Below are 13,955 nucleotides of genomic sequence, written 5' to 3'. Positions count from 1 at the left end.
ATCCCTGGGCCTCATTCCTCATCTGCAATAGGGGGTGGAAATAAACTAAGAATAATCACCTCATGGAGTCACTGCAAGGCTTAAAGAATGTATGGAAGGCCCTTTGTGAACTGCGGTGGTAAATAGATTTTGGCTACTGGTCTACATCCTCCTACTTCATTCAATGCTGGGGGTCAGCAAGGCTACCCACCCTGATGGTGTCAGGACCAGAAACAATGTTGCCTTCAAATTGTGCATCTCCACGTGTGGGGGAAAGACTGTTCTTTCTGAATAAAGTTGCCATGTTTCATTCTAAAACTTGGTTTCAGTGGAGTGTGAGTGTGTGTGTGTGCATCTAGTTCACAGGGAGCTCTGGCAACATCAGGTCTCTGTGTGTATATAGTTGTGTATACAGTTTGCAAAGTGCTTTTAGAATTTTCTCCCCAAGGCAAAAGATAAACTCATTTATTTTAAAATCATCAGCTGGATTGCATTAAATGGAGGTAAAAGCAAAAATGTACACCATCTAGCCATTTGTTAAATTAAACACACTTATTTCTCCTGTTACTTAATTACAAACAGACATAAATACTCTGGATTCTGACATCTCAGATCTTCTTAAATTCTAGTCTGCGTTTCAACATGTAACGAAGGGAGGGTCATATTCCAATTTGTGTGTTAAGCAAACCTGAGAGTTACAATTGTAGAGTGGGACCATAATGACTTCACTAAAACAAGACCTAAACTTTTAATTAACCTGCCAAGACAAATTACAAGTCATAACTCACCGGCAACCACCACAGACAGCTGAGACTCAATGCCAGGCCCTCTGGGGGAGAAAGGGATTAATAGCAACATCACCATTGGTCTGTTTTTGCGTTAAAAGAAAAAAGGTATTCATTAAACAATCCCCGTCGCGTGAGGGAAGACAGACAAGTCAGAAAGGCAGCAAGAGAAAGGAGGACGGAGGAGGAGACAGACGGGAGAGAATATTAACAACTTCCATGTAACTGAGTGCTCACCGCACCCAAAGCCCGCGCTAGGCTCTTGATAACTGCTCTCTATAATCTTTCCAGTGGAGATGGCAAAGTAACTTCCAAAAAAGAAAAACGAGGCTTAGAGAGGGAGGTGACTGCCTATGGCCACAGGACGGTCGTGAGGCAGGAAGGACAGGAAGGCTGGAAGACCGCACTCATAAGGCATCTGCTTTCAGGGCTCAGCTGACAGACCATCAGCATCACCTGGGCTCTGACTCCGCCCTACTAGGTCATCATTCACGCGGAAAAGGCCTGGGAGACCGAATTTGGACCTAGCTTCCCGGGTGATTCCTTCGTACAGCAATGTTTGAGACCACACATAAGATACTAGAACCTCTTGCTACTCAAAATGTGGTCCACAGACGAGCAGCTCAGGTGTCACCAGGCGCTGGTTAGAAATGCAGAATCCGGGGACCCACCAAGATCTGTGGAAGCAGAATCGGCATTGGAAGGAGACACCAGGTGGTTCCTAACACTCTGAGGAGCACAGGAGAGCCCATGGCTCTGAAAGACAGCAGAGGGTGAAGGGAGGTGAAGACAGATTTCATCGTTTAGGTGAGAACAGGAGAGCCAGAGGGAAAGGCAACACCATGTCCTTAATATGACAAAGCCAGTTAGCAAGCTCCGACACGCCAAGAGCTGGCAAGGGCACCTGGCTGGACCTACCTTATATTTCTCTAAGAGGCACATCCTAATTACAAGTCACTTTCTTTGGGGGTTTGTATTAATATTTTTTCATATTTATGCTGTTGTTACAAATGCAGAATTCTGATTGCATGAGGCCTTAGCTCTGAGCGAGCACGGAACTCTATGCTGGCTGGTGAACGATGCCTTCGAGGAATCAGGCTGCGAGGCCATGAAGCTGGCCCTCAGGCTCCACTCATGACTTGAGAATCCCGCCCCTCAGTTGAGGCTGCCGTGTCCAGAGAGAAAACAGGAACAAGGTCTGGAGTCTGGCAAACCCGCAGTGACAGCCTAACTGAGGGCGAGGACCAGCCCGGGCTCTCCAGTGACAGAGCGCAATCCCATGTTAGCATCTGGTCACAGTAACCCCTGAGCACAGCCTCACAGCCCAGGGTCTCGGGGAACCAAGAGCTGGAAACATAAGTAACGTGTGCAGGGTCGGATCACAGGTGAATGGTGGAGATTCAGAACTTTGCCTCTCCCTCAAAAGGCAGCACACAGGGAGAAAGCCACAGCACGGCACCCGCCAGGCCTGGCCTGCGGCTGCAGTCCGTCCTGCCAACAGCTGGCCGAACAGAGGAAAGGCCGCGTTCACACTCATCCTGAGGGACTGAGTGACGCCGGGTGTCGGGGTCTGGCTGGGTGTTGGGGGGCAGAGAAGATGATGTCAGAGTCCCTGTCCTTCAGACACTCGGAGACCAGCAGCTGGGACAGACCCTTCCGAACAAGGACAGCCAAGTGGCATTCCCACATCAGAGCCGAGGTGTCCGATGGCCCCGCCCCTGGCACTTAGCCAGGCTGGACTGTTGGGACCACAGCTATGCAGAGGCTGATAAATCAAGCCCACATTTAACGGAGAGATATTCTCGGCCTCAACTCTAAGGGCAAGACTGTGAATGAGAGCGAGGTGACTGGGAAATGACTACTGCTGCTCAGAACAGAGAACCAGGGTCTTGCAAGAGTGTTAGAAACCAAGGACCAGGTTCAGAGGTTTTATTCAACTCCTTTTTCCCCATCAGGGACTCCCCCCGAGGACTGAGACAGTTCTGAGGTGGACTCCCAGCCACACAGACCCTGCATTAAGCAGAAGCCTCCTTCCCAAGGGGTCTGGTTAGTGAGGTTTTGTCTTTCCTGAAGTTTTATTTTCTCGTAGGAAATGTTTATCTCCAGCCTATGGCACAGCCCTTCCTACATAGACTCAGAAAAATTGGTTTCTGCCTGAACCACTGACCACTGGGTCCTGCAGCACACTGTGGCAATGGGAGGAGGGGACACGTTCTACAGAATGTGAGGGTCAAGAGGAGACATTCCTTACAAGGATGCCAGGCTTCCAGATGGCCACAGGCCTGGGAGGGGCCTCGGCTCACTCAGAACTGGGAGCTGTGCCCCCTCCCACTGTGAGGGATGGACGGCGGTGAAGGTGTTAGCACTCGTTTAAAACACCAGGGCTCACTCTGCTGGAGAACAGAACATCTCTGTTCCCAACAAAACCCCAACCTGACTGATGACATTGGTCATCCAGCCCTTTGCACCGTCCTTCTCTGTCTGTCTGTCTGTCTGTCTCTCTCTCTCTCTCTGCCTTTGCTGTGTTTTCTCATCTGCCGGGGGTTGGTGGATCCCAAAGCAAAACAGACAAAAAACAAACAAAAGCTACCATAAAAACCCAAATAACAAATCAGTGAGTTGCACCAAGGGAGACAATAAAAAAAATGAAGGCGTTAGAGAAGTTTCAAGAAGAGAAATGTTGCCTCCGTGTGGAAGGTCATCCAGGGTTCCCATGTCACTGTCAGTCCCCCTCCCACCCATGACTTTAAATATAGCTGCTGGTCCACACACCATGCCACAGACCACACAAGGAAGGCAGTGGGCAACAGCCTGGGCTCAGGGCCCAGCCCAGAGTGGCCTTCCAGCCCCTCCTGGCACCCCCTTCCCTCATCTCCCTACGTCTCACTGTCCACAGGTCAGATGGCCTGATGCCAGAGGGCAGGTGGCATCTGCAGCTCTGGGCGGGACACATCCCCCCCGTCAGCCTTAGCTCCCAGCATCCTGAGCATCTTCTCACGCAAAGAGACAACACCCCACAGACCCCAGAGGGTGGTGGTTCCTTACCAATGGCAGTGGTGAGAAATGAAACCACTTCCGACTCCTTCCCATCATTGTAAAAAGCCAGGTGCCAGATGCCTGAATCCAAGTACTGGATGAAGCCGGTCTCGTGGCTGGAGGGAGGGACGGCTCCCCGGGACTGGCGCTGGGGCCCCTCCAGGCTCCGTGCCTCCTGGGTCAGGAGCCTCCTTCCATCCAGCAGCTCCACAAAGTCAAACTGAAGTACAGAGAGAGCATGGTTAGTAGCAGATCTGCTTTGCCACAGTGCTGGCTTCTTTCTTCAGGCTTCTCCTGTGGAGAACCCAGGGAACACACCTGAGGCAGGCAAGAGAGGCTAAAGCCACGTGAAGCTTGATGGACCACCCGCAAGTCCTCCCCAGACCCCATTTTCTCAGGGCAATCGTCTGCTTATTCTCTTGTGGGTGCAGCACAATTAGTGGGTTCTTTTCCGGCCTCATTGTGCTTTAATGTTGGTGTACGTGTGGTAAGTCTTCCTCTGGCTGAGTCTGGCTCAGGACAACCAAGCTTTTTTCAATGGTGGGCATGTGATCAGACCCTGCCACTTAACAAGTGAACTCCCAACTCCGTGGAACCCCAAGGGGTCCAGGGTTGGGACTGGAGCCCTGGATGTGCCTTAAATGTCAGTCAAGTGCAAATGAAAGTTCATTTATATCTATCTTCTTTTTGTCAATGATCCTGTCTAAGCGCTTCAGTTTCAGGGAGCAGTTTTAACTGGATTAGCTCAAAACTCTATCAATAATTACATGCTCTGTCAAACACAATTGCCAATCGATCCGAGCCTGCTAGTATGAGACTCAAGAGAAGTCAGACACATGGTGTTAACAACAGGAAGATGGTTAAGTCCTACAGGCCTACTAGCAAGCAAATTGAGCTTTCTGTCTTTCTTTTTTTCCTTCTTTCTTTCTCTATATATCTATTTTTCTTTCTTTGTTAAAAAATTCTTTATTGTTTAAAGTATTACATATGTCTCCTTTTCCCCCTATTGACCTCTCCTGGGCTGTTCCCACCCCCCCAGCACATGCCCTCACCCGCTACTGTCTGTGTCCATGGGTTATGTTTATATGCATGCATACAAGTCCTTTGGTTGATCTTTTACCCTCCCCCTTCCCCTGCTTTCCCTCTGAGGTTGGTCAGTCTGTTCAATGCTTCTATGTCTCTGGATCTATTTTGTTCATTCGTTTATGTTGTTCATTATGTTCCACAAATGAGTGAGATCATGTGATATTTATCTTTCTCTGGCTTATTTCGCTTAGTATAATGTTCTCCAGGTCCATATTTTTTTTAAAAAAAACCAAGATATTTATTCTATCTCATAAAAAATGTCTGAAGGCATGAATCTAGGGCAGTGATGGCAAACCTATGACACGCGTGTCAGAGGTGACATGCGAACTCATTTTTTTGGTTGATTTTTCTTTGTTAAATGGCATTTAAATATATAAAATAAATATAAAAAATATAAGTCTTTGTTTTACTATGGTTGCAAATATCAAAAAATTTCTATATGTGACACGGCACCAGAGTTAAGTTAGGGTTTTTCAAAATGCTGACACGCCGAGCTCAAAAGGTTCGCCATCACTGATCTAGGGCTAGCATCTCAGTTCTACAAAGAAATCAGGGGCCATGCTCTCTCTATTTTCCTGTGACTCCATCCTTAGCAAATGTATCTATCTAGCTGTTACCTAAAAACCTTAATGACTGGTGCTAGGAGACTGCATTTGGCCTGGGGATGTCTGCTGGATGCCTATAGATATATGATACTCTAATCCCAGAGCTGGGAGGGCCTTACAAGTCTGTTCTTTACCCATAGTGACTGGTAATATGTCAATCATCTGGGCTGAGTTTATGAAGTGTTTTGGGCATGCATATGTCTGAGTAAATGTGAAACTCTGAAGGAGAGAAAGAATGCCCGAGACTTGGGAAATAACATATACTCAGATCCAGGCCCTGCACTAGCTGCCTTATAAATGCTATTCCTTATTCTTCAGAACAGCCCTGCAGTGTAGGTCTTGTTTTCACCACTTGACAGATTAGGAAATTGCTCTGAGAGGATAACAGGCTCCAGGTTTCACAGCCGATAATGAGAGGTCTGTTGGATTCAAACTCAGGTCTGCCTGACTCCAAAGTGCACACATTTTTTTCCTCTAGATTATATTTCCCAGAATTTAACTTAGGAGACTAGGTGAGAATAGGAAGGCAATGCGACATTTCCCAGAATTCCCTCCCCTTAAAAAGCCCCAGGGATATAACCCTACTCATCTGAAAGGCAGGGGGTCTGAGAGAAGGTAAATAGATGAATGGGTTATCCTATACAATAAAAGCCTAATATGCTAAGTGTCCGACCGTTTGTTTGACCATTCAACCAGTCGCTATGCCGTGCACTGACCACCAAAAGGCAGGCACTCCAACCGATAGGTTAGCTTGCTGCTGGGGTCCAGCTGATCAGGACTGGGAGAGACGGGGCCGAACATGCCCTAGAGCCCTCCTGCAATCCCTCTCCGGCCCCGAATGTGCACCGGTGGGGTCCCTCGACCTGGCCTGTGCCCTCTCACAATCCGGGACCCCTCAGGGGATGTCAGAGAGCCAGTTTCAGCGCAATCTCCGCAGGCCAGGCCGAGGGACCCCACCTCTAGTAAATATATAAAATTCCCTTCAAGCTGAAGGATGCAGGCTTAAGCATTAGGCTTATTGTCTGTGGGTTAAGAGTTGAGGTAGGAGCCCTGGAGGTCAGCAGGGCGGGTGGGATTCTGGTTACCTGCGTGTGTGAAGGAGGAAGGCCTTTTCTGCCATAAATGCCGACTAGAGCCGCCTTTCCCAGAGACACATTGAATTTCAGATACACGGGGTGGTCTATGAACACCTGAGATCTCCAGAACGTGCCGGGAGGAATCTTCTGGGAAGCCCGTCTCCCCACGTCGATTTCTCCCGAGTCTATAAAACTGTCCTCTGGAAAGAAACTACTGGGCTTTCCTACCAAGACACAGGGAAGGGAAGACAAAACATCACGATTAGACACAGGTGAGTCAAGCAATTAGTGCATTCACATGAGCAGGGCACCCCTCTGCCTCGTACTCCTCGCTACAACAGCCTGCTGCCAGCCACCCCCTCACCACACCCCCCCCCCCCACCCCCCCCCCCCCATCACCCCCCCCCCCCAACGCCCCTACTGAAGAGTAAGAGTGTCCAGACGTTTTCCCAGTGATACTCAAATTGTTTTGCTAAAAATACCATTCCTCCAAAGCAGTGTGCGTCCTCCCCAAGGGCCATCTGTTTACTGCATAATTCCACAGCTTGTTAAGATATATTTTGATCCTAAAAATAATCATTTGCTGTCACATGAGAATAACTCTGTGTGTGTGTGTGAAAGTGTGCATGCTAAAATAGAAAGGCTGGAGGAAACAAGGTGCTGTTATTCAATTCCCACCTAAGAATGGTCTGCCCAGCAGTAGGAAGCAGGACCCGAGTGGAGTAAGGCATTTGACAAGTTCACTAGTTTATATATAATTGGAATTCAAATTCTGAGGCTGAGATATGTGGATGGGGTTTCTGTTGGGAGCAGGGGTAGGGTTGGGGAAGATGAGGAAGAGGGAGGAAAAATGCTTCTTTGTCTAGGATGGGAGGTCTTTGAATATCATTTCTGTGCTAAAGAGGGTAAAGTTGAAGGAATTTCTCAAGTTCAGGCACAAAGTCTATGACATGCTTGGAAATTTGACCCAGGCCCCCAACCTTGCAGGCTGCAGGGAAGTCGGGGGTGGTGGTGGTTAGGAGTAAGGTCTCTTGATTATTTCTGTCACCAATCAGAAGAGTCACAGCTTTCTGGAGGCACCCCAAGTGCCAGGAAGGAAGACTACTTATCAAACTTCCTCTATTTAGTAATTAAACACATTCACATGTGAAAAATATAAACCCTCACTTCCTGCCAGACCTTGGCCTTCTGAGGAGTTGGGAGGGAGCAGGAGACTCTAGGGATGTAAGGAGACCACCCTTAGGATGATGACAAGCCAAAACCAAGTCAACATCTTATTTGTCCTTAGAAAGCACCCCCAGGCATCCTAGTTCCAAGCCTGTTGTGTTGTTAGAGCTGTTGGAGGAGACACTTTAGAGAACAAGAATCCATTTGTAAAGAAAACACGTTTCTGGGGACTTTTTATGAAAAACATTTGGGGAATAGGAAATTAAAGCGTCTTTCCCCCCTAGTTTTGTAAGAGTCCTTACAAAGCACATTTTATGCTGAAATGGAGCTTGGCAGGGCACTGTTGTAGTCATAAAATATTGTGCTGTTTTAAATAATACAATTCAATTTAAATGTTAAACTTCTCCATATGTTATCATTCCCTTATAAACTCCCAGGCAGAAACATCAGGTTTTTAGCTTCAAACCATTAAATGTTATTTTAATTAAATATATGCCAACAAAAAAAGTTAAAATGCATGCTCTCAATAAAAGTACCACTAGTATTCTGTCGTTAGCATGGGGAAGAGCTCGCATTTAATTCCTTTATGGAAGCAACGTGCCCCAGACTTTTACCTTGAAAGTGGAGACACACACAAACCACCATGCAGTGGTTCAAAGTTCAAAGACAGAAGCCAAATTCGAAAAGCATTAAGATGGAAGAGAATTACTTTCCCATTCTTCCTTATCTGATGTCTGGTTTCCCAATACCACAATCCTTTTATAGTCCAGGTAGAAAATAGTATGCCCTTGAGCTTCTAATTCTGCTAGGGAAGCAGAAGTCTGAGGGAGTACGAAACAAAAACGGGATGAGTTCTGGGCTTTTTACTCCTAGAAACTGCAGAGAAAAAAACCCCACGAAATTGCTAATTCTAAGGACTCATTTCTTTTGTGAGTGGGTGTGAGTTAGAGCTGGTGAGAGCAGAGAAGGGTCTGCCTCCCACTAATTTGTATGTCTGAGAATAAATAACAAGAACATCTCCCGCATTTCGGCACGCTGTTGGGAAACCATGCACAGTTCATTTTCCCTTCAGTGAGCATGTCTGCAGGAGATGGCTATTGTAGTAGCTCCTTCTTTAGCCTCATAGGTCAGGGGCCAAGCCCAGAGACTCTCAAGAGATCTGCCGGCCCAGGGGCACGAATAAGTTGGCTCTTACTCCAAAAGAGGGAGGGGAATATTCTTTTCTAGCACTCTAGTATTTCATCAAAGATGCCAAAATAGGGGGGAACTTGTCTTTGGTGTGTATATAAGAAACCAAAATAGTAAATTCTGGTCTTGGGCACCCCCCACACTCCACCCCAAGACTTTGACTTTTTTTGTCTGAGACTGTAAGGGCCACTCTGGAGCTTTGGTTCAAAAGTGACCTTGGACCAGAAGTCACCTTGTTGAGATCCTTAGGGAAGGGGCCACAACCCAGCTGAAAGGCTGTGTTTGAGAGGGGAAAGAGGTCCCCTGGGAATGTAACCTCTATTATTCTTCTTCCCCTCTGGTCCCCAGAGGTGCCCTAGATGAAACGGGGGCTTTTCTACGGGGAGAGCTGCAGCCTGCTGGGTCCTGGGCCTGATGGGAAAGAGGCGTGAGACTGGCTGGGCTGAGGGCTGTTCAGAGTGAAACCACCCCATCCTTTCCTGCCTTGAAAAAACCCTGTCTTCCTTCCAGAAGCCATAACCCATGATTCTTTGCTCTTAATTCTGAGCACTGAGCTGTGAGCACTAGGAAAGAAAACATCCTACTACACAGCAAAACCCAGCAGTGGTGGAGAAATGAGAGAGGGAAGAGGCAACCGGAGGAGAAAAGGCCTGTGTATAAAATTCATTTTACCCCTATGACATTCTGGAAAATAATAATAATAACAATAACAATAATAATAATAATAATAATAATAAAGTAATAGTAATAGTAATGAAGGTAGAGGTAGTAGTTTTAGCTACCATGTATTGAACTCTAACTACATGGTGGGCAATTTCACGTATCTTAGGTCAGTTAATTCTCACATGATTGAAATGTATATCCTGAGGCTCAGAATGCTTAAGAAACACTGGTAGATGAACCCATTCGGAGTTTGCTTTTATTATTAGAATATGGCTTCTTAGAGCATGACACTGATGAATGGTTAATCACAACTCTTCAAAGACATTCTTGATGGGGGCAGAGTACACTGACCCTCTTTAAGGGCAAGAGTCCAATTTAATGCACAGTCCCTACAGGCTAACTAGCAAGGCCGGAGCGGGCAGATCCAAGGCCCAGTGACAAACTTCCGGGCATCCTGGGGTACCAGAAGTCGACAATTTTTATGAAGTCGGGACCTGCAAACAGCCCTAAAAGGTGACAGTCAGCATCTCGGACATTCATAAGAAGGACACTGTTCAATCAGTGGGTGCCCCCTGAGGTTTAGCAAACTGCTCAAAGTACTTAACTCAGGATTAGGGACCACCAACAGCACGATTAGGTTTCACAAGGCAGATTCTACTGACATTGGCCCTTTTCTTTGTAAATATATACAAATTCAGGCTTCCTGTAGCAATGCTGTGCAAATACACAATCATGTTTATAAAATAAATTTCTCAACAAATTTCTGACATGATTGGATAGCTCAGTAAAATGTGTAATATTTGAAAGAACTGAAATTTCATACACTGCCCAGTTACTTTCCTGAACTCAGTTCTAAATTGCTAATCAACTAATATCCCCCACCCTCCTTCTACCCTTTTTTGTTCTTTTCAATGCAATAACTTGCACAAAGGATCCTTTAGTTTCCTTAGCAACTGTTTGAAATTTATTTGGTTATCAAAATAAGCTGTTTCATTTTGGAGAGCCCAGCTGAGCCTGCATGCAGCAATTTGCATGGTTCAAACTGATGGGCAATTCTGATTTCACTGCAGAAAGAAGAAAATGCTATCCCTAGCCCACCAATTCAACCATCAGAAATGCTTGTTTATTCATGGTCCCCCCCGCTTCTCCATTAATGCATAACATAAGTTCTTGTGGCTTTACTTGCAAAAGCTGTTGTATTTGGTTTCTGTCCTATGACAACCCTGAAATGGTTATAGCCATGTTGAAAATATAGTATATACTGCAGTTTGATGTTATTCTCAAAGACATGGTGAACATTTAAAATACTGTTTCATCATATGTTTTATTTGCATTACTAAATAATACTCAAAAATGCCCTGATCCTCTGCAGGATCTTTGAGGATAAAATGTTAATCAGCCTGGATTTCTGAGATTCTAATAACTGATATGGAATGACTTTGAATTTGAATAGACAAGAAGAAAGGAACCAGGATTTGTGGAATGCCTCTTCACCACTAGCATTTGAAAAAATAGGTATCATCCTTGTTCTACAAATGAGGAAACTAAGACCAAAAGAGATGGAGTAACTGGCATGAATTAATAGAGCCGATAAATGGCAGGGCCGGGAGTCAAACACTGGACTGTCTGCTGCAAGGCCCATTTATCCTTTTCCCACCATACCCCACTGTTTCCCCCATCATTGTGGGGGAGGCTCTCTGAACCTAATTCTGGAGTCAGCTCTCTTCTTTGATACCCTCAGAAGGGACAGGAAATATGCACTCATATTAGGGTTAGAAACTTTCCCCCTTGAGATGTGTCTAAGGAATTAGATTTTTTAACATCACGATTAAAAGCATTAACCGAGTAGACATTGGTTTGACCAGGGCAAAAGAGATTAAGAACCACGTGGTCTCACGTAAACTATAGAAAGCTTTGTCCACTGTTTTTCCAGACTGGTGTGTTTTCTTGTCACAGTAATTGCTTTTGATGCTGACCACTTTCCAGCACTGCATTGCATTTCAGGGGTTGGTAAACAGGATCCATTTGCATTAGTAATGACAGATAATCCCTTTAAGCAAAAATACTCCAATTAAAGTAAACCAATAAGCTGGTGCAATTGTATTTTGTCTCTTATCTGTGCCTCCTGCTCCATGCCTAAACAACCCACAAACTAATTTCATTAGAGTGAGAGATTTCAGATACATGCAACTCCTGTTTAAAGAATGCTTGATAGAGATCATGGGGGGAAGAAAATACATTTTGCTAAATGAGACCCTTTACCAATAGGTTTAGGGTTAAACATATCTTCAGTCTGCATTTGTGCATGCTGATCTAAAGACAGTCTTCATTTCATGGTATTCATCTGCAGCATCTGACACTGTAACTGGCTTGGGCATCACGAGCCAACAAGCAGGACCATGGACAGGACCAACTCGAAAAAAATTCTGAAGAGCCATCTGGTCAGTCCTCTGATGATTCTATGACTAATTTCATATGTAGAACTTGCAAATTAGAATGGGCCTTAGAGATCATCTAGCTCCACAACCTCCCTGTAAAGAGAAGGAAAATGAAGCCAGAAGGTCTTTTCAAGGGATTTGCTTAAGGTGACATCACAGGCAGCTGGACTTGAATTCAGGGCTCCTGATTCCTAAGCCAGAGTTCTTCCCAAGACCCTATGCATGTGCCCTCCTATCTTAATACGGGGCAAAGGAAGTGTAAATTATTCAAGGTTTTAAGTCTTAAAACCTTTGGAAAGGAGAAGATGGGCTTTGGATCTGTGGAAATACCCCCAGTTTGTGTCCCTTAAAGATGAATACAGGTAAAAAGTTGATTTTGGCCTTTGAGATCATCATTTCAGAGGTCATGAGTAGATACCCCAACAAGCATATGCTACCCTATTAACCAAACTGTTGCGTGGAAGGCAAATCCTTGAAAGGCCAGAGAAGCTCAGAAGCCATGACCTAAAAGTTAAATGAAAGGAAAGGTAAGATGTAAACAGTAAGGGTAGGAGGCAGCTATGGCCACTTTGCTGAATGAGTTAACACCAGAGAGAGAGAGAGAGCAGGTCACAGCAGGGGCAGGAGAACAGATGGCCACCCTGCCCAGAATGACCTCCTGACTGGCTCATAAGCTCAGACATCTTTCCTGGTACCATTTTTCTGTGAGTTTGTGTCACTCTTGGCTGACAGTGAAAGAATTTGTATTGATGGCATGCTAGAAAGACCCCTAAGAAATTCAGAACATGGGTCTAATGCTGTCCCATTTAAGAAAGCCAAACTCCAAATGCCACCACCATTTTCATCAATGATAGAAAAATAAATCCGTGCCTCCATGTACAATGGATTTCTCATCCATGTCTCCTTCAGGGGCTTGTAACCACAGGGTTAGTCAGGAAGGACAAGTTGTGGGAGAGCAAGGGCCACAGAGACCTGGGCTCAGATTCCAAACTCCATTATTTCCTGGTGGGTGACTCTGGCCAAGTCACTCCATTCATGTGACCTTTAGTTGTTGCATCTAAAATGGCTATAAACAAATCCACTTACCTCACAGAATCCCCGTGAGGATTAAATGAAATGCTCTTGGCAAAAATCTTTGAAATGAGCACACTGTACAAACACTAATGATTATTGGTATTGCATATGAGGAAACCAGAGCTTAGAAAAATGAGGCGACTTCCTCAAGGTCACATGGCTGGAAGGTGCTAGAACACCTGAACTGGTGTTTCCATTAAACCACAAGGGTCCAAGGATATTTCAATAACAACACACCATTTACCCACCTCACCAGGCCTTGCTCCCAGAGTTGCCCCTTGACCACATGAGGTTGCCCCCAAGAGCTTATCTGGATCCCACATAATCAGAGGCGGCCACCCCAGCAGTGAGCAAGCCCAGAATGCTTCCCTGGAGGCATGAGATGGGATACCGCCGAGCACCAGGAGACCCGCCCAAGCCCTGCCATGAGCTCACAGTGACAAGGAGCTGTGATGAGGACACAAGTGGACTGGCAGCCGGTGTGGAGTGCAGAGGGATGGAGGAAGCGCAGAGCATGGAGCTGTGAGTCAGGCACATGACGCGCATAATGGAGGTCTCCTCAGTTCAAAGGCAGACACAGAGGACTCACGACACGGACAACACAGCAACCCTACCTTCTGTGGCTCCTTTGCCTTTCCTGTCAGGGATCTCTAACCCAGTGCCCCCTGAGGGATACAGGGAGACGTCGGTTGGCACAGGCCAACTGCTGGCTGTGTCCTCCGTGATCTCATACATCTGCCCCTCCATCGGCTGCAGGTGCCAGTTTAGGCCAAACAGGTGCATGGCTGTGGTGAGCAATGAGAAAAGTCATCTTTTTCTGCTGGAGGCGGAAATGAAACTCCCAAGCCATGGGGCGGA

General features: G+C 46.2%; 1 protein-coding gene across 6 annotated transcripts in view; it reads right to left on the bottom strand.

Moving 5' to 3' along the window:
* The window catches only part of TENM4 (teneurin transmembrane protein 4), a 384,882-nt gene that overhangs the window by 179,995 nt on the left and 190,932 nt on the right, over positions 1-13,955 (bottom strand). For all 6 annotated transcript variants that reach the window (XM_005882313.2, XM_014530001.1, XM_014529998.1 and 3 more), the window contains 3 exons: positions 13,712-13,882; positions 6,577-6,791; positions 3,810-4,020 (listed from right to left, as the gene is read on the bottom strand). In XM_005882313.2, coding sequence (XP_005882375.1) covers positions 3,810-4,020; positions 6,577-6,791; positions 13,712-13,882 — 597 coding nt within the window. The remainder of the gene's footprint in view (positions 1-3,809; positions 4,021-6,576; positions 6,792-13,711; positions 13,883-13,955) is intronic.

This window comes from Myotis brandtii, unplaced genomic scaffold, assembly GCF_000412655.1.
Source record: "Myotis brandtii unplaced genomic scaffold, ASM41265v1 scaffold704, whole genome shotgun sequence".
Lineage (NCBI taxonomy): Eukaryota > Metazoa > Chordata > Mammalia > Chiroptera > Vespertilionidae > Myotis > Myotis brandtii.
The sequence above is the reverse complement of the archived record's forward strand: the minus strand, read 5'-3'. Positions and strand labels throughout refer to the sequence as shown.